The sequence below is a fragment of the Chelonoidis abingdonii genome, chromosome 9, assembly GCF_003597395.2.
Source record: "Chelonoidis abingdonii isolate Lonesome George chromosome 9, CheloAbing_2.0, whole genome shotgun sequence".
NCBI classification, from domain to species: domain Eukaryota; kingdom Metazoa; phylum Chordata; order Testudines; family Testudinidae; genus Chelonoidis; species Chelonoidis abingdonii.
The window spans coordinates 2,149,008-2,165,249 of record NC_133777.1 but is presented as its reverse complement, the minus strand read 5'-3'; the positions used below and the strand labels follow the sequence as shown (position 1 = coordinate 2,165,249).

The window sequence follows — 16,242 nt, the reverse complement described above, 5'->3', positions numbered from 1 at the left end:
GTGTGGACTTTCCTTTGCTTCTGCTGAGAAAGGGTTTTTAATGATGGTCACAAAGAAGGGGAAAGGTTGGTCAAAGAGGAGGAGGCTGAGGTTGGGGTAAGCACTGGGCCAGGGCTCAGGAGATCTGGATCCATTTCTGGCTCTGCCACAGACTTCCAGTGTGATCCGGGCCATGTCACTTACTCTTTCTTTGCCTCACTGATCCCATCTGTCGAATGAAGCTAGCAGCACTCCCTCTCTCTCAACTCTGTCTGTCTTGTCTGCTTAGACTGTAAGTCCTTCAAGACAGTGCCTGTGTGAATGGGCAGCATCTAGCGCAACGGAATTCTGCTCTTGGTTGGTCCCTCTAGGTACAACCAGAATTGGCCAAGCTTACAAACTCCCACACGTGTGTCTGTCTGTAACGCAATAACTTTTGATCGCTGCAGCCAATCAGTTCCCAAATTCCAAGGAATGATCTCGACCCCAGAGGGCAGAGCTCTGTTGATTTAGGGGGGATATCGGAAAACCAAAAGGGAGAATGAGGGACACAGGGAGCCCCTGCCATCTAACAGCTGTGGGGCAGATGCTCAGCCAGCAAGGGGAGCTAGAGGGAGAGGAGAGAGATGGTGGTCTCATTCCTTCCCCCCTGCCCACTGCCTGCCCACAGCCTGGCCCTATGGTGAGGGGGGAGGGGGAGCACCAGCCATCTGCCTATCGCCTCCAATACAGGGGAAGAAAGGAGAGATATACAGAGACCCTGGGGTGGGGTGGAGAGGGATTCAAGTTATAGGGGGAAGGAGGGCATGGAGGGGCACATGGGGTTCTCTGGTATGGGGGGAAGGGATAATGGGAAACAGTCCCTCGCATGTGGGGAGGAGAGAAATGGGGGGACACAGACTCTGGCATGAGGGAGACGGGGAGTGTTGCAGACAGTCCCTGAAATAGAGGAAGGAGGCACCTGGGAACTGGTGGAGTGGGGAAGCAGGGGGCTCTTGGGGTGTGCAATAGGGTGAACCTATAGCAGCAACACTGTGTTCAGCCCATCGTAACGAAGAATGATGCCTCTAAAGTGCAAACGGCCCCCAAAACTGGTGTGCTGGGCTGTGCCTCAGGACTTCTCTCCTGCTCACCGTGGAGCAGCTCCCAAGCCAAGGTTTGTGCCTAGGGTGCTTTGTTTCAGGCCTGTCCCCATCTTAACTTGGTGTGACCTGAGCACCCCTGGCCTCCAGCTTCGCATGGTCTAGTTTGGCTCCATTTCACGTCAGTCGTGAAGGAGAGCCGTGAGCCGCCCGTGAGATGAGTCAGGGTCTCAGTCCACCCTTGCTAGTGACACAGTTCCTTTCTTTCCAGTTCACTCCGGCTTCAGCTGGGAACTACTTGCTCCAGGAGAACTTCCACCGGAGACCCACCAGGGAGCTTTGTCTGAGGAAAGAACGCAAGGCTGGACTGTTTGTGGACGAGGAGGCTATTTTCCTTCTCTCCAGAGCCTGCTGCTGTCATAACTATTCTGCTTGCTTGCTCCTTTACAGACAAATAAGCGCCCCACACGCGCGCACACGCACTTGTTCTTGGAAAGGGAGGAGACCAGGTGTGCAAATGGCACGTTACGCTCTGAGAACAAAACTCAGCAAAAGGCAGTCAGAGCGTCAGGTCCATTGTCCCTCCAACTGGAACTGACGCGGATTGTACTCTGCACTTCACACGGGGGAAGGAACCATAGTCCCCGACTTGGCAGAAATCCTGAACAAATCCTTGAACCATAGAACCATTGAGATAAATAGCTTTCATACTCCTGTGGGCTGGAGTACCCACCTCTCAGATTTTATTGCATTTTTTTAACAATGTAAATCCATTCCAATATTCTTTTAAAGCCGCTCATACGCTGTGTCTCTGTGCAGGTCAGATAGGGAGCATTCTAATATTTCCATGAGACAGATAAGCCATTCCTCTAGGTGCAGAGTGATCATTGCTCGCTGAGGTTCTGCTGGCGTCAAGAGGTCTCTGCTGCTCCCAGAAGAACAGAGCACTCAGAAAGTAAGTACCTCAGTGTAACAAAGGCATTTAAAAAATCCATGCAGAATTTCTGCTTTCCAAACCCTTTTCAGTGGCTTGGCACCAGAAGGTCCCCGTTGGCATTTGATCATAAGAGCCCGGATCTCTTATATGCTGTGTGAAGTGCCTAACCCACTTGAGGCACTTAATGGGTAATTGGAAAAGTGCTCCCTGCTTTCGAAGCAAGCTGTCCCCAAGGGAGTTAAGCGATTGTGTTTGTATCTGGATTGTTCTGAATTGCATGTACTAATGTAAGGTGTCAATTCCGTGGTGAGCCTGCTCGGCTGGCTGGCAGCGCCCAGCCTGGCACTGGATGCCATCACAGCTCTGCCCACTTCATTTCAGCTCCCCCGATGTCTGACCTGGAGTTCGGTGGCATGTCCATAAAGGAGGTGGAAATGGATGGCAAGTACAAACCACCGCAGCCCCATTGGTACGAGGTGTATGCCCAGCCCTGTGTGGCCGAGTTCCTCGGGTCGGCATTGTTCATCTTCATCGGGTGTGCGTCAGTGATTGAGAATGTGGACGGCACGGGGAGGCTGCAGCCCGCCCTGGCACACGGGTTGGCTCTTGGGCTCATCATCGCCATTTTGGGAAACATCAGGTGAGAGAATTTTGGGGACTTGGCTACTTGGCACTGACTGTGCAGCGAGGGGCTCAGATAGTCACAGAGCAGGGGGCAGGCATCCAAAACATAAAGGCTTCCTGACACCACCCGGGAAAGCATGCAAATGTGGCTCTGCTGACTGATAGCTAGCTAGAGTGAGCCTATTCTCTGTGTTTCTCCTGCCTCGTTTGTGTTTTGCATCAGTAGATATAATTGTAATAGTGATAATTAATAATCACACCCTGCACTTTACACAGTGCCTTGCAGTTCAGGTTTATTATCGGTTGTATTACGGTAGTGTCTACAGTTCCCAGCAGAGATCAGAGCAGAGCTGCATTGTGCTAGGGGCTGTATGTACACATAATGAGAGAGAGCTCTTGCTCTGAAGACCTTACAATCCAAATAGACAATGGGACAGATTTTTAAAGATACTTAGGCACCTAACTCACAATATCTTTAAAAATCTGGCCCTAAAGAGATAAAGAGTGGGAAGGGAAACTGAGGCACAGAATGAGGACCAAATTGCCTGAGCTCAGTGGCAGAGCCAGGTCTCATGATTCCCAGTCCAGTGCTTCTCTCCAAGTTATGCAAAGGTAGTTATTACTGTAATAATTATATTATTGTAATTGCATTATTAAAATTGGGAACAAAGCCCCAGAGAGAGAAAGATACAAATCTCCTCTGAATGGTGACTAAATCAGGCACTGGGGAGTTCCATCCCTATTCTCTCTTAGCCATTCCAGATCAAATTTTCCCAGCATACAAGTGAAAAAGTTTCCCCCGACATTAATTACCAGTCCTGCAAACAGCCTGTGTTCTGATGATCAAGGCACGTCCTGTGTGGCTCATGCGTGATCAGCAGGAGTCCTGGACCACTGGAGGGATATTATGTCTTTGTCATGTGAGGGTAGAATTTAAAGTTTACACCTCAAGGTAAAGATTTTGCCACTGGGACTTAGCAATTCTGCTGATGATGCGTGAGCCAGAACAGAATCCAGCTCTCTCCCCCACAGCTGCTTTGGCTCAGCAAGGCTAAGAGGGAAGGATGGGTTTGTTTGTAAAGCCAGCAGCTGTGGCTCTGAGAGCCCTCAGGGAGCAGATCTGTTGAGCAAGGAGGTACTGTTTTTTACCATCAGAGTGAGCCACTGTCTTGCTGTGGGAAGGAATAAAGAATCCCAGTCTTCTGACTCCTGCTTCCTTGCTCTAACCTCTGGGTACGCCGCCTCATTGGCATCAAACCGTGACTTTTTATTGCTTACAATTTCATCTGGTCTCCCTGCTTATTCCTCAGTTAAAGACATCGGGCCAGATCCGCAGCTGGTGCACAGGAGGGTCACACTATTGATTTTAATAGAACAAAGCCTGTTGATCCCATGGGATTTCTCAGTTAGCTGGAGATGATTGTGATGTCACAAATATGAATGATGAGTTCAGTTCAGGTGAGGAATAAGCAGTTGGAGGTGACGGAGCTCTGAGCTGCGTTCGGGTCACTATTCTCCAGGAATCACAAACAGTGGAAGGGAGATACACGAAATCTCCACTGTCTCTAAAAAGGATGCTCTGCCAACTTTTCCATAGGGCCTCAGCAGCTTTTTAACGGTTGATAAAGCAGGTAGTTTCTGTACAAAGCGGAAGGTGTTTGCAGTCTTCCCGCTCTGGAACAAGGAGTGGGTTGTTCAATTAAAGTTTTTCTGCAAAAGCATCATTCTGAACCGACTATCTAGGGGTTAGAAGTTTGTTTCCGAGACAGAATAAAAAGGCTGCAAAAACAAGTTTGTTTTGATCAATGCTCGTAAAAAATAGGCTGGAATCCACATTTTATGACTCTTTATTAATTGCCTGTTATTCAGTGTTATCTGTGGATTGGTTAATGTATACACAGAGTATACATAGGCTAGCAGTGAAACCCAAGGACCTCATTAGCCTTTGCTGACAATGCGCCTAGTGTTTAGAAGGAAAAAAACATAAATGATGTTCAGATTTCATGACTAGCGATAGATTGGATGCTCTGTACTCAGGTGGCTAAATAAACTATCCTTTTACCCACTAACAGACACACTAGGTGGGTCCGTGAGTATACACAGGCCTGACTGACATGCTAAATTGTTGGACTAGGTTGGTCTCCATTTCCTGAAAGCATCTATTACCTCTTGCAAAGACAGGGTTTAAGTCACCGACTGGACCAGTGAAAGTAGAGATGGGAAAACTCTGTTCGGTCACCCCATCCATCCTCCTCAGCCAGGGCAAGGTTGTTCCCTCCAGCATTTCCCCTGCTGTGTTTTTTAGCCATAGGTCTGCCCCCTTTCCCACTGTTAGGCACTACTCTTAACTGTGTCTCTGTGACCACCTTAAACAACTCCTCGCCTTCCTGGGCGTTTATACCCTACAGATACACAGTTACAATGACAGACCCCGATTGTGGGAGCTCTTACTTTTGTGCATAACTTTAAGTACATGCTTAAATCCCATTAAAGTTGATGGGACTTCACCACGTACTTTGTGTTTAAGGGTTTCCCTGAGTCAGGGCAATATACTGCAAATATAGATCCTGCAACTCGCCTAGAGGACAGAACACTGGACAGGGCCTCTGGGTTCTATTCCCACCTCCGCCACTGGCCTGCTGCAAGACCTTGGGTAAGTCACTTTCCCCCCTCTGTGCCTCAGTTTCCCCATCTGTAGAATAGAGATAATGATCCTGACCTCTTTTGTAAAGTGCTTTGAGCTCTACTGATGTGAAGTGTTAGAGAAGAGCTAAGTACTATTGTTGTTGTTAGGTCCAGGATTTGACCCTATCATTTACATCAGGGTTCGGCAACCTTTCAGAAGTGCTGTGCGGAATCTTCATTTATTCACTCTAATTTAAGGTTTCACGTGCCAGTAATACATTTTAACATTTTTAGAAGGTCTCTCTCTATGTCTATAATATATAACTAAACTATTGTTGTATGTAAAGTAAATGAAGTTTTAAAAATGTTTAAGAAGCTTCATTTAAAATTAAATTAAAATGCAGAGCCCCCCGGACCCATGGCCAGGACCCAGGCAGTGTGAGTGCCACTGAAAATCAGCTCACGTGCCGCCTTCGGCACCCGTGCCATAGGTTGCCTACCCCTGATTTACATTTTCAGTCCCACACCAAGATTACGGCTGGAATTGGTTCATTGCTGCAGTATAAAGCTTTGGAATTTACCTGAAAACTTAATTAATTCTCTGCTGGTTCGGTCAATTAAATCCTAGCAACTCTATTACCTCTTTAATTAAAGCCGAATAATCAGAAATAATCACAGTTCCTAAACCCTCTGCCTCATTAGCTTTGAGGGCAATTTATTATCAAGGTTTGGTTATGAAGCTAGTTCATTAATGAGTGTTCCCCCAGTAATCTGTTTTCATTAAAAAAATATTTGCATTTGCCTCTCACTGGCACTTCTAGAGACCACTGATTTAGGCCCTGTCACAAGACAAAAGGCCCCCATCCTGCATGTGGGATCCAGGCATGTGAACCTTTAGCCTCATTACAGGATTGGGGGCATGCAATGCTTGAGTGCAGGGCTCTGGTCACACAGATCCCGTTGCAGGATCAGGGCCATAGAGCTCTGGGATTCTGGGCTCCGGCCTTGAATATCATTCAGACTTCGCCTATGTGTGACAGGATGGAGTGTTACACTGTGCCCCACTGCCCTGACTGGCCAGTGCTGAACAGCCTTTGCTCTCTTCCGGGTTTTCACAAGAGAGAAATTCTTCCAGAGAAGAGGCGAAGGATTCGGGGAGAGACAACGAGGACAATTCGTATCAGCACTAGCTGATGTATGAAACCTCGTGAGCCCTTGTCATCCCCTGGTGGGCTGCTGCCGGGGGAAAGAGGGAAAGGCTAGCAGGTAGAGCGTTCTCCTGATGGAGGGAACCATCTGTAGGCCACACTCCTGCATGGGCTGGGGAGAGGGACAAGGAGACCCAAAGAGTCTTTCCCAGCTCTGATTTCTCTGTGACTCAAAGGAAGAACATCCCTACCCTCTCCTCATTTAACCCCTTCCCTTGCAGCAATGCCTGTGAGTAACTAGATCAGCACAGCTGCAGGGTAATCAGGGACCGTCTGTGCATCTTTACGTCTGCGGAGACACAAATATACTCACATGTTGAGAAGTGCCCTGCACACTGTGGGAAGTATCAGGAAAAGCCCAGCAATAATGACAGTTAACAGCCATTTCTGCTTCAGGGCTTTTTGCTGTTTTCATTCATCCTGTTTGGGGCTTTGTGTTTGCTTTGCGACTTGACCCCAGCCAGGCAGAAGAAAGCTGCTTTTGGTCCCAGCTCTCCCAGCTCCCTGTGTGTGTTGGGCATCTCTAAACTCCTGTTGCCCTCCAGAAGGATCCTGGCATGCTGGCGGCCAGGCTCACGGCTAGCCTGGGCAGGCATAGCTTCGTTACGCCAGCAGTGTATTTGGCCTGGGATCCACAAGGACATCGCGAGGGATTGGGGTTATCTCGATGTAACTCACGCAAGGAGAGAGTGAATCTTTGTCCCCATTAAGAGGCTGGTCCACAGGAGAGATTACTGAGTCTGCTACTGCTACCAACCATCGGCTTTAGCTTAAGTAGTGGAGGCTTGTGCTTTTGATGCAGGAGGTCCCAAGTCCAGGCCCTGCTTGTGGCCCAAGCAGGGTCAGTGAACAAATCCCTCCTGGGTCAGAACAGTGAATATGGGGAAAGGGAAAGAAAACCTGCAGGCCAAGGTCTGCTCTCACATTGCATGCCACAGCTTTGGGCAGCCAGGCCGGAACGAGGAGTCTTAGTGAATGGCATGAAAGGAAACCAGGGGCTGCATGTTGCTGTGGTCGCTCCCCTGGGAGGTGATAGCACCATCAGCTGCTCAGAGAGGCCTGCAGGTGCAAGGCTGGGAACTCTTTGCGAGCATTTCCCTTTCCTGGCTCCTGCCCCTACAAGTTAACGGTCCCTCTGCCCTGTTCTGATGTAACTAGTCTCCATCTTTAAGCTCCTGTAATCACAGAATATCAGGGTTGGAAGGGACCTCAGGAGGTATCTTGTCCAACACCCTGCTCAAAGCAGGACCAAGCCCCAGACAGATTTTTGCCCCAGATCCGTAAGAGGCCCCTTCAAGGATTGAACTCACAACCCTGGGTTTAGCAGGCCAATGCTCAAACCACTGAGCTATCCCTCCCCGCTGTGTGCAGTCAGGCTCTGGTTCCCTGTCCCAGCCTCAGAAGCTTTCCCTGACTTCTACCGCTTAATCATCTGTCCAGAATGAGCAGGGCAGGGCAGAATCCAACAGAGGCAGAGCAGGATTGTGAATCACTGCCCAGGCCTCTTACCGGTGTGCAGCTGCCTAGGTAACGGGTCAGTTTGAAAGAGCATAAGGTTTAACTGAGTCTGAGGGTACGTCTACACTGCACGATTATTTCGAATTAGCTTAAACCGATATTACAAAACAGATCTAATAAAATCGGTTTAGCGCGTCCACGGTGGGATCACGAAATCGATTGTTTGCGTCCATGGTCCAAAGCTAACATCGATTCAAGGACGGTGCCTGTGGTAAGCTTTTCCTCACTATCCATATTCCCACTTCCGGGTTGTAGAGCACAGTGCCTGATGGGAGAAAACGATTGTCCGGGTGGTGCTGGTACAGCCTCACCCTCCCTTTGTGAAGGCAGCAGACAACCCTTTGGCGCTTTTTCGCCGATGCATTGACAAACCGCATAGCACAGCAATCATGGACCTGAGATCACAACGGTATCCCGACCGTTTCACACCATCGCGTACCTCTGCCACAGCATTCAGTACACAGAAGGGTTGACATTTACATACTCAAAGGAATTATTATTTTACTTCTCTTTCACGTGCGGGGTTGTGGGGAAAAACTGACGCGTTTCCGTGAACTCACGCAAGACACCGGATTAGCTATCAGACATGGGCGCTCAGCCAGAATTGCCAATAGTTTCAGAGACTGCGTGTGGAACTGGTAGCTGAGTTTCCTCATTCCCTCCCTCCCTCCATGACATCCGTTGAGTCCTGGCTTCCGCGTTACGGTGGTTTCCCCCAACGCACCCGTGTATCCTGGTTTTATTTCAAACGCTTTGGCATTTCCTGTTCTTTAACGGACTCTGATAACAGATTTGTCTCACATACAGCGACAGATCGTAGTATCTCCCGTAAGTTTCAATGCAGGAGCCTACTTTGCAATTTGAACTGCATCGCCACCCGTGGTGACAGAGCTGGACACGTGAAATGCAGGAAGTCATTGTAAAGGTCTCTGGGCTTTTCCTGTTTACCGGCACCCGCACCGAGTTCGGATGCGGACCAAGCAGTTCAGTGGTGCACTGTGGATCCCCTAGGAGGCAATAATGTCGATTTCCGTCCAACGAACCCTAACCGAGTTATCACTTAGGAATTAGCACTACTCCTCTCGCTGGGAGGAGTTCCGAAATCGATTTAAGGAGCCGTTTAACTCGATATTAATGACGACGTCGTGTGAACGGGTACAGCGTTAAATCGGTATATCGGCCATTAAACCGATTTAAAGTCGCAGTGTAGACCTGGCCTGAATCCAGCTGAAAAGGGTCATTTCTAGCTGGGCTCAGATTCTTCTCCTTAGGGGAACTCGGGGTAGAGGGTCCCACAGCGGAGCCACTTAACATCTCTTTTCCTGTTGGTTCCAGCGGTGGCCATTTTAACCCAGCTGTCTCCTTGGCCGCATGGCTGATCGGTGGGCTGAACATCATGCTGCTTATCCCTTACTGGCTCTCCCAGCTGTGTGGGGGGCTGATCGGAGCTGGCCTGGCAAAGGTATGGAAATCAGAGTGACTCTTCCCTGCTAAGAAGATTAAAGGGTTAATTTCCTGGGGTCTTGGGACCCCCTCCATGCAGACATGTGAAACTCAGCAGTGGGTGCGGGCCTCTCAAAGGCAGGTTACGTTTCTCAGTGCGGTTTGCGCTGTGTCAGAGAACAGTTTGTCATGCACAGTTGGGCATATGCTGGAAGCCAGCACCCAGCAGCTGTGTGAGCTGACAGAAAAGACAGGGGAGATTATAGCATGCGATCCAATCCTAGTTTAATTTACAGAAGTAACATTGTACTTGGAATCTGAACACAAATGGTGATGAGCAGCACCTCCGCTGTGGGTATGGCGTTCATGTAGTGCTTGGAGCTCAGGACTGTGATCCACTGCTCCTGGGCAAGTCACTGCCCCAGCGCTCGGTGCTTTAATGTGGACACACCTGTTATACAGGGTGCTGGGAATCTTCATTAACTAACGGTCAGTGGCAGTTGCTCAGTAAGTGCCGCAGGGTTATAGTTATGCATCTTCTGTATATAATAAAATATTCCTCCTGTCGGCTACAGCCATCTGCACTTACCCCACTATTTACCATGGTCTTTCCCATTTCATGTTGCCCCTCTCATCCTCCAAAGTACTTGATATATAAATAGCATCTACGCTGCAAACCATTAAGCAGATACCGGAGGTTAAAGCTTTGCTAGGGTAGCTGGTGGCTAATCCACTTGTAATTATCTACACGCTAAAAGCCTTTGCTAATGAGTTTACATTCGCTAGAGACTTAGGTTGACTTTCAGAAAGAAAGTGATCAGATTAGCTGCTCTCTGCCCTGATGTTATACCCACCTACGCTGTCCTGACTGGGAACAACTAGCCACGGTGTGGAGATTGAAACTGAAACTGTACCAATTACAGGGCTCTCTCTTGTAGGTTATGACAGCAAATGACAGATACATAAACGCCACTGGAGCGGCTTTCACTAGCATCACAGATGACGGGCAGATCCCCTCTGCCCTTGTGGGTGAGATTGTTATGACCATGTTCCTGGTCTTAGCCGTCTGCATGGGAGCCATCAATGAAAAAACCAGCAGCCCTTTAGCACCTTTCTGCATTGGCTTCACTGTCACCGCTGACATCCTAGCTGGGTGAGCCGCACAGCCTTTTCTGTGTTCTGTGTAGCCGTGTACCTCTGGAGGAATGAGAGCTGCCAGATGTTCCTGTCTGATGGCTGCCCAGCAGCCCTGGGGAGATGAGTTGGTGGGTCTGGATTTAGTTTCTGTGGCAGACAATAAACAGTGATTAGTGATTAGTGTCTTCTCAGCAGAAAGTCCAAGGACTGAATGGGCCATGGTGGAAACTTCCCTTTTATAGGGGAGTAGGTGCAGGGCTGGGGCACCCTGGGAAGCACAAGGGGATGGAAGCTCGCCTGGTTGCACACATGCTGAATAGGTTCCATGGATATTCAATGGACTTTAGTTTCTGAAGTAACTGATGCTTTCCTGGTGAGGTTCTCTGGCCTGTGTTAGCCAGGAGGAGAAGATCATAGCGGTCCCTTCTGGGCTTCATGTCTGGGAGTCACTCCGGCTGTTTTTAGCAGCCTGTAATTCATGTTGGGAGGAATATTGGCCGCACGTGGACAGAGCCCAATGATGGCATCAGAAAAGGCCAGTCTGCAGGCATCAAGCATGCTGGATGCTTGAAGCCAGATCAAGTTTTTCAGTGAGCTGTTGTGGGTGGGTAAAGAAGAAAGTCCCCCTGGGCAATGCTTGCAATAGGAAGCCCTAAGGACACAGAAGCCAGTTCATTCTGAGTATTTTTTACTGTATGTTCTAGCTGTTGTTAGGAGAAACTGTCCAGCTTGGCCTCAGCATGCACCAATTTTTCAAGCAAGCAGGCTGTTTACCTTCTTGTGTGCTGGGAATCAGATAACAAGAGCCCGCAATTATGAATGGTAATAGGTTATTTAAGGGAGAGCCCCCTCTAGTGGGATCTGAAGCACAGACGTCAGGTGCAAATGTTTAGCTGTTGCTGGAAGATATGTGTCAGTGCCCCTTCCGCAGCACATTGTGACCGACAAACAGTAAAGAGCATAAAACCCAAGCTGCTAACAAACCCAACATTTAAATTTAAAACGGACACTTTCATTTCCATGACATGAAGATTTTTACACTAGAGGTGCTCCCTAGCTAACAGCTAATGCTGGAGTCCATACTGGTATGTTCCTAGGTCTGTCAGTGTTATTCAGATGAGTTTTGCAATGGTCATTGTATTTTGTATAGTAGATCTGATTACTCTAGTCAGCTATCAGTGGGGCATTATTACAGAGATTGTTACTTTCTGAAAACAATTTGTCCTTGGAGTTCCGTGGCAGAACATTGTATATTCAGCAGGATGAATTGTGTGACTGTTTATTTGTTTTCCCTTTCAGAGGCGCTATATCTGGAGCTTGCATGAACCCTGCCAGAGCTTTTGGACCAGCGCTTGTAGCAAACTACTGGGACTATCACTGGGTTTACTGGGTAGGGCCCATGGTAGCCAGCCTGCTAGTTGGTGCATTGATAAGGTAGGTGAGGGGATACTGTCTGTAGTGGAGGTGAAATGTGTAAGGAGAGGGAAAGCTGTATGTACCTTGTCATGCAGAGGTCCTGGGTCTAATCTCCACATTGCCATGTACTGCTTGTATCCGTTTCCCCATCTGGACGTGGATAGTCACTAAGTGGGGAGTCCAGTCCCTCCTCTCAGGCCCAGATGGGAGGTTTTAGCACAGAGGGTCTCCCATGGAGTCGGAGCAGGAGCAGGTGAGCAGGAGCAGTCTTCAGTCACTGGCTGTGGTGTGATCGGTCTGCTCCTCAGGCTACCCTGGCTAGTTGGTTGCATCCCCAACCCCCAGCTATGGGGGAATGACTGGCAAATCCACATGGTAGTGGATCCAGAGGCCCTTTCCAATTCCCTGTCTCCCAACATCCTGCCCCTCGGAGGTGAGTTCTGTAGCACACGCAGTGTGAGCTCCTGCCACCCTCCCCACTCATCTTCTGATGCCGCACTAGAAATAAGGATTCCAGAGTCATTGGTGAAAGTGTTTTTCTGGGCCTTGATTGGCGGAAATCCCTCCCCTGGGTGATGCAAAGTTGGCTGGAGGGAATCTGCTCCCATGAATCAGAAGACCAAAGGCACAGGAACAAAGTTCCCTGATCAATAAGAATCAGCAATAAAAGCTTCAGCCAGATCCTAACCAGCTGCGGAGGCGCTGTGGACTCTTCCAGCCCCCTTGCTTTGGAGTTTTCCCCTCTCTCTGAATGATGGCAGTCCCTTAGCTATTTAATGTGCATGCCCAGCTGGAAAACAGGGGACGTCTAGAATCCTCTGCAGGTTCCCAGAGTCCCTGTGAAGGAAGAAACATTGTAGAGGTATATATCATCCCTGAATACAGCATGTTATCCTGCTCTTTCTGGAGCCATCACTCTTCCTTTACCAACCTCCCACCCATTTGTCTCTTTCCCTCCCATGGGGCAGTGTCCGACCTGGAGTGGGACAAGGAGGTTGTGTTTTCTTTGCCTGTACACAGCCCTGCACTCCTGTGGTGGGGATGGTACATATGCTGCCCATGCTCATCTCTCTTTGTTTTCCTCCTGAAGGCTCCTGATTGGCGACAGGAAAATCCGCCTGCTCCTGAAGTGAGCCCTGGATTGGGCCTGCCTGCGGGACACAATCACTTATGGATAGGAAATTGGCTCTACTTGGCCCTCGGGAGAAACTCTGCTTCACCACACACCAGTGCCTCTGTTCTCACTGTCTGGCCACGTGGAGCTGCTCTGGGATCCCAGCTTTCCAGTCTGTTTCCCCCAGAGAGCAGGTGTTGGCAGGATGAGCCCACTTGAAGCTACAGATTCTGTAAAAAAACAAACAAACCCAAACCAAAAAAATCGATTGTGTTGAGATTAAAGAAAAGGCCTGGCTGGCTGGGTAGGACTGCTAGAAGCCCTGGCTTTTCCTCTCTAGGCTGGGGCAGTGCCTCTTGCTACTGCACAAACGGCAGCCAGAACAGTTGTCCTGGGGGTTAATATCCCGTACGGAGATAAGCTAAAATGGGCAGGAGGGTCTGACAGGCAGTGATGAAGCAGGGCTGGCCTGGTTTACACAGTGCTCCTGCTGGCATGACAGAGTGCGGCTGCAGCACCTCGATGATGCCAATGCTCTTGCTGCTCCAGTTGCTGGGGAAATTTGCTTCCTTTACTGTTCTGTTCTGGAGATGGGAGTGCCCATACCTGTGTTCCCCTGGCCCCACCGCGTTCCCGGCGCAACACACGTGGTGCTTCTGGTGCAAGCACTTTATCATTGTGTCCCACGGCCCCATCCCCTGTGCTGGCTCTCCAGCAATCTCTTCTGCTCCCCAGGGCTGGCTGACATCTCTGCTGGTTGCCAGACGCTGTAGTGAAGAGCCTGCTCTAATCCTAACAAGGTGAATAAAAGCCGAGTTGAACAGAAATGCCTGTGGAATGTGCGTCATAAGTCACTGCGCCGACACTGATTGATTTCTGAATTCTTAAAAAACCAAAACAAAATGGAAACAACCTCCAAACAGTTGACCAGAATGTAAATTCACAGAAACATGGCAAGGTGCTTCCCAGCACCGGGTGGCTGAGCAAGGTCGCTGTCCCGCTGGGAGCGTGCCCCCTGCATGTGCCCGCCCCGCTGGGAGCGTGCCCCCACGCCTGTCCCTGCTGGGATCCTGCCTTCTACATGTCCCCGTCCCACTGGGAGCCTGCCCCCTGCGCCCCACCCTGCTTTCCACTTTGTCTCCATTTCTGACTCTCTCTCTTTTTTTTTTTAGCCTCCCTAGGACCATCCTCTCCTCCTCCCTTGCCCTCCATAAACCTCAGCGGTGCTAAAGCCTGTTGCCCTTTCCCCAAAATGGATATTTCCTTTTAAGGCACATTTGCTGTCCCAGTCTGCTCCGCTGCAGGATCCTGTGCCTGAAGCCCGCTCTGACCTGATCTGTCCTTCCAAAGACAGAACTCTCCCCTGTGCCCCATGACAGCTGCAGACCCTGTAGCAAGCTGAAGGAATTGCTCTGCAGCTCACTCCTGGCACTAGCACCGATGCTAGTGCAGCAACTGGCCAGCAGAGGATGCTCAAGCAAAAAAATGATGGATCAGACCATGTCTGTGCACACACGTCCCTTAGCTGGCTTTGGTTTATAGACCATTATAGTGGCTATCACTGTAAATGTACATAACCGTTTACAGTAGCTGGGTAGCAGGTCACTAGTCGTCTTCTCCAGAGGCCTCTCAACACTACACGAAGCAAGGGAAGAGGAAATGTGAAGGGGAAATGGTATGAAGCTCACAGACTGCAGAGCGACTGGGGAAAGGGCACTTCAGTGCAGGAAAGCCCGAATGTTGGTGCTCCAGGGGCCATGCGAGCACCCTACCGAGTTTGCACAATTCATAGAGACTGAAATCAGAACTGGTCCTAGTGCATTAAATGGGACCTCTCCACTGGAGGCAAGAGATTGTTGCCTGCAGAGCCGGGAACACCGCGTTCTAACTTATCTAGGTATTTAGTAGCTGTGTCCTCAAACAGCTCTGGCACTGACTCATTTTGTGTACTCAGGAAGTCACGTCACCTCTCTCCACATGCCACCCTACTTCATGGGGTGTTGTAGCACTTGATTAGATAAGAAAATGTTCCAGGCTATAGAAATGCCCTGTGTGATTACAAATAATTGTAGGCAGAGCTGATAGTGCCACCTATGCTTAAAGCTGCTTGACACTTCCCATTACAAGACCCTGTTTTCAGTTGCTTATAATTTTGCCAGACTTTAACAATTTGGTCTGAAATTTCCCGTGCTGGGCGCCTGCCTCGGGCTTCAGAACTTTGGAAAGTTTGAGCAAAAATGGTCCAGCTGTTTCTGAGAATGAGGTGAGGGGAAAATATGTTGTTTTTCCAATGTTCAATACTTTTTAACCATTTAACTGAGCAGTTCTAGCGCCCCTGTGCTTTAGAAGAGTGAGGAGCCTGGTGGAGGGTGGAGATTGGGCTGGCTTGGTGAGAGGACTGGGTTTAGTACAAGGAACTGAGAGAGGGGTGGGGGAAGACTGGGACAAGAGGTTGTGTGGTAGGGAGAGACAGGACAAGGAGAGGGACAGGCTTAAGGGGAGGGGTCAGGTTTGGAGGGAACAGGAGTGGAAGCATGATGTGACCAGTAGGACACACTTCCTTCCAGAACCTGGACTGGAACCCAAAATTCCTGAGTCTCGACATTATTCTGCTGTCAGCAAATACCAGTGAAGTGAGAGAGAGAGAGAGAGAAATCCTCCCCCCACCCCCAGTGGCTGGTCCACAGATAGCACTGCAATCTGCTACTGCTGTTAGTCAGTCTGTTAGCTCAAGTGGAAGAGGTCTGCATGGTGGATCTAAGGGTTCCAGTGCTGCTGACGATCCCCGGTGGGTGTTCCTATGATGGAATTTCTGTTTTTTTCAAGTTTGTTTTTTTTAATTGTAACTTACACGCACAGGAGCCGCTGTTAAAGGGCCATTATTAAGCTTGCAAAGACAAGCCCGGAAAAGTTAGGAAATGCCACACTTTAAGGTTGCCCAGGCACCTTCATTCAGCCCCCTTGTGCCTATGCATTGTAAAACCGTCTCCAATCACAAGATCACACGTTATTTTTTTCCATAGGGCCCCCTCTCATTCTATGCGTGGTAGTAGTGAAGGAGGCTGGTTGTAGGGGGACCCTTGCCTCATTTGTTGCAGAAGTTGAAAGGTGTGGAGTATAGTCACGATGTACCAATGTTTCTCACTGACTCATGGAAAC

The 16,242-nt window shown here is 49.4% G+C and overlaps 1 protein-coding gene across 3 annotated transcripts; it reads left to right on the top strand.

Moving 5' to 3' along the window:
- Positions 1-1,929: 1,929 nt before the first annotated feature.
- Positions 1,930-14,485, top strand: AQP8 (aquaporin 8). Of its 3 annotated transcripts, none has more exons than XM_032768768.2 (6): positions 1,930-2,016; positions 2,380-2,638; positions 9,309-9,435; positions 10,355-10,569; positions 11,853-11,987; positions 13,060-13,918. In XM_032768768.2, the coding sequence occupies exons 2-6, from the start codon at positions 2,388-2,390 to the stop codon at positions 13,100-13,102; spliced, it is 771 nt and encodes a 256-aa protein (XP_032624659.1). In that variant the 5' UTR covers positions 1,930-2,016; positions 2,380-2,387; the 3' UTR covers positions 13,103-13,918. The 3 variants fall into 3 exon arrangements, 2 of the variants coding, with proteins under 2 accessions (XP_032624659.1, XP_032624741.1); XR_012656445.1 differs by lacking the exon at positions 1,930-2,016 and adding an exon at positions 14,265-14,485 and having other exon boundaries at positions 2,199-2,638; positions 13,060-13,883; XM_032768850.2 differs by lacking the exon at positions 1,930-2,016 and adding an exon at positions 2,216-2,285.
- The last annotated feature ends 1,757 nt before the right edge of the window (positions 14,486-16,242 follow it).

Coding starts and splice junctions, on each gene's coding strand:
- AQP8 (XM_032768768.2), top strand. CDS start 2,388: ATGTCTGACCTGGAGTTCGGTGGCATGTCCATAAAGGAGGTGGAAATG. Junction 9,436..10,354: donor TCGGAGCTGGCCTGGCAAAG/GTATGGAAATCA, acceptor TCTCTCTTGTAG/GTTATGACAGCAAATGACAG. Junction 11,988..13,059: donor CTAGTTGGTGCATTGATAAG/GTAGGTGAGGGG, acceptor TTCCTCCTGAAG/GCTCCTGATTGGCGACAGGA.